This window comes from Alligator sinensis, unplaced genomic scaffold (assembly GCF_000455745.1).
Source record: "Alligator sinensis unplaced genomic scaffold, ASM45574v1 scaffold728_1, whole genome shotgun sequence".
Lineage (NCBI taxonomy): Eukaryota > Metazoa > Chordata > Crocodylia > Alligatoridae > Alligator > Alligator sinensis.
The window spans coordinates 489,209-495,544 of NW_005842825.1; the positions used below are offsets into that span (position 1 = coordinate 489,209).

The following is a 6,336-nucleotide window of genomic DNA, read 5'->3' on the forward strand; positions in this document are numbered from 1 at the left end:
GGTGGGGTATGCATCTAGCGGGGGTCATCTAGACCCAGCCCTCTTTCCTGCCTATGCAGGGGGTTGGACTCGATGATCTATTGAGGTCCCTTCAACCCTAACATCTATGAATTTATGAATCTACTACCCTGCAAGGGGAAACCTGTGGTTTCCTGCGTCAAAGGGGAAAATCCACAGTTTTCCATGGTTTTCTGCAGGAAACAGAAAACCTGGCTCCCTGATTAGCAATTTGTATCTTGTAGAGGTGCACCAATACATCGGTCCAATGTTGGATCGGCATCAATATAAAGAAAATTGATTGCATCAGAAATCGGCCTGATGTAGCCAATAAATGCTCCAGCGCAGCACATAGACAGCAAGGAGCACAGCTCGGCAGCTTGGAGAGCTGCATGTAGTTGGTAAGTCTGCTGTGGTGGAAGGGGAGGGAGGAGGGGAAGGGTGTGGGGTGGCAAATCAACACTCCTCATGGTGAGGGAGGGGCTTGGGCTGCCCAGCCAGGGCAGATGCAGGATGAAGCCGCGACTCGTCTGGGGGGTGCGGGGCAGGGGTTCTCCTGCTGCTGCATGCACCCCAGGAGGGCATGGGTGGATCATCAGTTACCACCCCATGCCCTTCCAGGTGCGCGCAGCAATGGGAGGCGCCCCACGCCCCCCTTCCCGCCCCCACGATGAGCTGTGGGTCCAGCTGAACCCCACAACACCCTGGTTGGGTAGTCCCAGCCCCACTCCTCCCTCACTTCAGGAGCCTTAATATGCCTCTCCACACCCCTTCCCTCCCCTTCCCCTTTCACCATGACAGACTTACCAGCTGGAAGCAGCTATATTGGAAATTGGATTGGTATCAGCCGATATGCCTCCTTAAAATCGGCTATCGATATCAGACCCCAACAACTCTGATTATTTTGTTTGTTAACATATATAAGGCTTTGCATTTGAAATAGAAAATGCCTTGTAGTTGGATAGGGCGGTGGTGAAGTTTGTGGTAGCCTTTACTCAATGGGGGAGTCCAGTCAAGTCTTGTATCATCCCTTGCATAGGCTACTTCTGCTATTGCTGTACAGTTACATTGTGCCAGATAAATTACTTGTTTATCAGGCTTAATCCTGGAGCGCTAGGGAGTTTTTGAGACTTCCTAGCCCTGGGTTATGGATCCCTTTGAAGATGACAATCAAGACTTAGAATTTGATTTTAAATTGTGTAGGAAGCCAGTGTGGAGAGAGAGTTACAGGTTCAGTGTCCTTACAGTAGGCTGTGACAGTGCTGAAATGTGTTGTGGCATTCTGAATTAGTTGTATCCTGAGCACAATGCACTTCCGGCTCAGATGCATGCTCTTCTCTGTATCACAGGCAAAAAGTGATAGAGGCACGAGTAACCTATAGAATAATTTGAAGTGGATTAATATTTTTCCCATACCAAAAAGTCTAACGTTCTCTGTGTCTATATTAGCAAACAGAAAATGGAATTTTTCACATATCCTTTATGGGATCCCTGCTTCCTTCATGCTCTAATTTGTATTCAAGAGTGTGAGAACTTATTGTAGATTTTATTTTCATTTGAATGTTGACTAAGAATGTTTTTAAATGGGGAAAAAATATAGGAATACATTAAAGTAAGTTTCAAATGGTAGTATGTTTGTAGAAAAGCAACTGGGAAGTTTGTAATCAGTAGCAAGTGTCAGGGGTTGTTTTTTTTGTTTTTTTTATAACAGTATTCTCAAATTTAAAAAAATGTTTGTGGAGGGAGGAGTAGTTTATGCAAAATGAACAACTTTTGCAATTGAAAAATATATCTTTTTGTTTTAGGGTTCTCCTCTGGGCCTCATTTTCTCCTGTATTATTTTGCAGTGAAATGATTGTTGTAGAAACTAGTGTGATGTGAGAGAACCCAAAATCCTGATTCTGCAGGATCAGACCAGATAGATTGTGAGGGGACCAGTCATTTTTAATGTCTTGTTTTGTAAATTGTTAACATGATATAGCTTACAAATTTTCCCAGTATTTAAAGATGCCCCCTGCTACTTCTTCCTTGGAAGAACCTGAGAGCAGTGCTGCAATGTTCATTGAAGATAGATGTTAGCTGTCTGCTCTGCCTAACTGTCTATCAGGCTTGGTATTGGGGAGAGGGTAGGTCTGTGAATAAATGGGAAGATGAGGCTTATTTTTCTCTAGTGGTCCTGGGCTTGTCAAGGATACCATATAGACATGTACATGTAATTGTTTATAGATGTCATTTCAAAGAAATTACTGATCATATTATTGCATATTATAATGTCGACTGAAGTTAAGAATTTGTTAATGTAACTTAATATTTAGAATCCGAAGAAGAATTTTATGATGCTCCAAGTAGTCCTGTAGAAGACATGCCATTTTTTGAAGCATCATCTGGCTCCCTCACCAGAGCGAACAGCACGAGAAAAAAAAAGTTACATAAGCAAGAATCACTGAAGAATATGACAGACCTTCAATTGAAATTTGAAATACCTGAGGTATGTCTCGTTCTGGTAAATATATGCTACTTATAAATGTGCTGTTTCACCTTCACCGTTTTGTTTGTTTGTGTCACTTCTAGGATTCCAGCTATTCTGCAATCCTTATTGATATTATCACTTCCTGTTTCTTCAGCTCAAAAAAATCTCGGAGTACTTTCTCCTACTTTAACTTGCAACTTTTTGCTTTCCAAATATTGCTGCAATCATTTACAGAGCTTTTGCTGCAACTTCTTCTGTCTGAAAGAATAAAATTATATTTGAATTTGTTATTTGCTGTATGCAAACTCTAATGCAACTGTTTTTACAATGTGTTATAATTATCACTTGCCTTATGTTGTTCTTTTTCTTTAGGTCTTAATTCAGTTGCGTCGTCTTGATGATGATGATGATGATACTCAAAAGCCTGTGTTGCAGCTAAAAGTTATAGGATTAGGCACTGAACTTAAACTAAGAACGTTTGATATGTCTGCACATGCTTTTCTTAGAGAAGTCTGTCTGTTATGTCCAGAGTACATAGGTAAATATCTGCTTTATGATCAAAAATTGAGTAATATCATTAAAATGTTAAAGAATTTAACTCTCGAGAAGCCTATCTACTTTCCTGCTGTCAGGTAATAGCCATTTCTGTTCCTCAAGCACATAATTAATTTAAACAGGAGGAGGGGGAGAAAAAAATCATAGGAAATATTTCTTTTACATTGTCATTCATAAAATCCTCTATTTCTGAGCCAGATTGAATTTAACATTACTTCCAGAAGCAAGCTCTCATGAACCTGATTTATGTTTGTAAGAGACTTGATTGTAACTGTAATGAGAATTGCATTTATATTTCATATACCACATATTCTCAGTGGTGGCAGATGACAGAACAAGGAGCAACAGTCTCAAGGTGCAGCAAGTGATGTTTAGATTAGATATTAGGAAGACTTTTTTCATTAGGAGGGTAGTAAAACACTGGAAGAGGTTACCTACAGAGATTGTGGAGTCTTCATCCTTGGAGATTTTTAAGACCCTGCTAGACAATGCCTTGGCCTGGATGATCTAATTAGGGATGGTCCTGCTTTGAGCAGGGGGTTGGATTAGATGACCTCCTGTGGTCCCTTCCAACCTTAATTTTTTATCATTCTGTATCTTTTATTGATAGATTTACTGATCATGGAAAAGATGGAGTCTGTATGCAGACTAGTTGCACTGTTTTTGTGCAAAATCTTACACTTCATTGGCTCAAATAATTTCAAGGAAAAATTTGCAAGAAAACATGGCTGTATTCAGTTGTATCTGGTTTGCAGTCCAGTTCTGCTTTGGTTCATCACAGTGTGGTTTTACCTCTAAAGCATAATGATAAAAATCCAAATGTTGCCATTAACTATTTCAGTGCTGCTACTATTAATAGAAAGGCCTAGTTATTTTGGGGCCAGTGAGTTGCTACTGATCAGACACACACAAATAAAGCTGAAGGTCAGGTTTATTACTATGTAAATGTTTTTGTACGTGATCAGAGTACTTGCAGACATCTGCAATTATTTGCCTTTTCTTGACGGAAAATGTAACACACGTCATTTCAGATGTATTTTTTCTTTTTTAAAGATGACAATGACAAACCTGTGTATATCATTACAACTTTGGATAACACAGAGGATGATCTTCTTACACTGGAGTACATAAAGGTAAGAAAACCAAAAAGTTAACTTTGATTTGCAAGCCTTTAGTAGTAGTACTTAGATGCATATTTTCTTGAATTTTTGTTAACTTGTATATACTAGTCTCTACTGCTTACATGTACAATATTAAAAAAAATGCATTTCATAGTTAATTTTGACCTGTGGTAAATAAATATTTATTTCAGTGAATTTTCTGTATGAGGCTTGCAATGTTTTATTTATTCTCTTTTTTTCCCTCCCTCTGTGGGGAAATAGACTGATATTAATGGACCAGAGCTGAAAACTACTTATAAGAATGTTCTACAGTTGTTAAAGGTATGACTTTCATTTGAGGTATGATACATACTTTGATTTGTATACTTTTAAAATATACTCCCAATAAATATAATTTCTTCTAGGTGAATTTCTCTTCCTTGGATGTTCATTTGCATACTGAAGCACTTCTGAATGCTATGAATTACCTAAGTAATCTTTTACCAAAGCAAGAGACTAAAGTAACAGACGAACTAGCTCAAGAAAAAGAGGAGGAGAAAAAAGATGTCCTTAAGAAATTAAGTAAGATTTTTTCCCTTCTTTTGCTCTGCCCTTTATCTCTTCTTCCACCTAATCTATGCTCTCATTTAAAAAGGCAAAAGATAATTTTAAGGTCTTATTCCTAATTTTATGAAACACTGTGAATGAGTGAACTGACAGCCTGTGTGAAATATCAGGTTAGTGAAGGCCCATTTAGACTTTGCCACATTACTTGAAACATATGTCAGCTGCCTCATTTGTACTAGTGAAAACAGGTTCCTGATACTAGAGAAGATGTTTCTTTGAAGATGTAGGAAAAGTACTTGGCTGGAAGTAGTCAAGAAGGAATAACCTATTGACTGCAAGTGGGAGAGGAAGAATAACCTTTTGCATTCTCCAGTTCTAGTGAAAAAGAGCTCTAGCAGCCCCTGCCCTGTAGGGGAGTATGGAGTACGTGGGTGGCATGTGTTGGGGGGCTGCCTGGGCACTAGGTCCTGGGAGCCAGCAGGGGAATGAGGAGGGGGCAGGGAGTACATACAGCAGAGTCCCTGTGGCACTTTGCATGGGCTGAACCCTGCCCAGGGCTGCCTGTGCCATGCTGTGCCTGTGCCCACCAGCCTGGCCCCAGCCAGCATGCACAGCTTACTGATGGGGGCTGCTCCTAGTGTGGCTGTAGCCACTTAGGTGTTGCTTGGCTCCCCTCACTCTCAGCAGCGGCTGCTCCTGCTGCACTGCTCTGTGTCAGGAGCAAGCTTCAGCTGGGCAGCTCCTGCCCTAGCACCTGGGGCTCAGGCTCTGGCTCCAGCTCCTGACCACCTTCCACCCACTCCGCCCATCAGGTGCAGGTGGCTCGAGTGGGTGGAAGGCAATGAGGAGCTTCAGCCAGGCGGCTCCTGGCCCATCAAACGTGGCTCCAGCTGCAGCTTCCAGCTGCCTTCCACCCACTCGGCAGGCAGAGTGGGTTGAAGGCAGTCAGAGCTAGAGGTGAAGCCCTGTACGTTGGGGTAGGAGCCACCCGGTTGAAACTTCCTCCTGGCCTGGAGCAGCACAGCAGGAACAAGATGAGCCGCTGCTGGAGATGAGGGGGCTTGTAGGCGTGGGCTGGTACATGTCATAGGTTGCCCCAGAGAGGGCTTAGCCCCAGGTGGATCACCCCCCCTGCGGGCCAGATCCAATCAGTTGGCACACCACATTTGGCCTGTGTGTTCTATTTTGCCCACCCCTGCTGTAGAAGAAATTAACAATTAGATGCGTTTGTCTGTGTGAACCTAGCTCTTCAGTACCATTCAAAAATAATTTACACTGTCAGTGGTTATAAAGAAAGTTAAAGGTTCTGTATTTACCATATTTTCGTGCATACCTCATGCCCTCAAATAAGATATACGCCTAGCTTGGGGAAGACGGAATGAAGGAAAAAGGATTATTTTTTTTTTTAGTCATGGCTTAATGCTGGACATGTGCAGCAGGGGCAGAACCTGTTGGCTACAAATGTCCAACTCGGGATCCTTAAAATTCTGGTTTATTAGGGGAATTGAAACACTGTAATGAAGTTAAATCATAAACCTTGGGGCTGGTTCGTACACACACACACACACACACACACACACACACACACACACACACACACACACACACACACACACACACACACACACACACACACACACACACACA

At 41.8% G+C, this 6,336-nt stretch overlaps 1 protein-coding gene across 1 annotated transcript in view; it reads left to right on the forward strand.

The window, feature by feature from the left end:
- Positions 1-6,336, forward strand: part of VPS13A (vacuolar protein sorting 13 homolog A) — a 186,351-nt gene that overhangs the window by 81,033 nt on the left and 98,982 nt on the right. Inside the window, exons 25-29 of the mRNA XM_006035364.3 lie at positions 2,313-2,485; positions 2,840-3,005; positions 4,076-4,155; positions 4,405-4,464; positions 4,548-4,704. Coding sequence (XP_006035426.1) covers positions 2,313-2,485; positions 2,840-3,005; positions 4,076-4,155; positions 4,405-4,464; positions 4,548-4,704 — 636 coding nt within the window. The remainder of the gene's footprint in view (positions 1-2,312; positions 2,486-2,839; positions 3,006-4,075; positions 4,156-4,404; positions 4,465-4,547; positions 4,705-6,336) is intronic.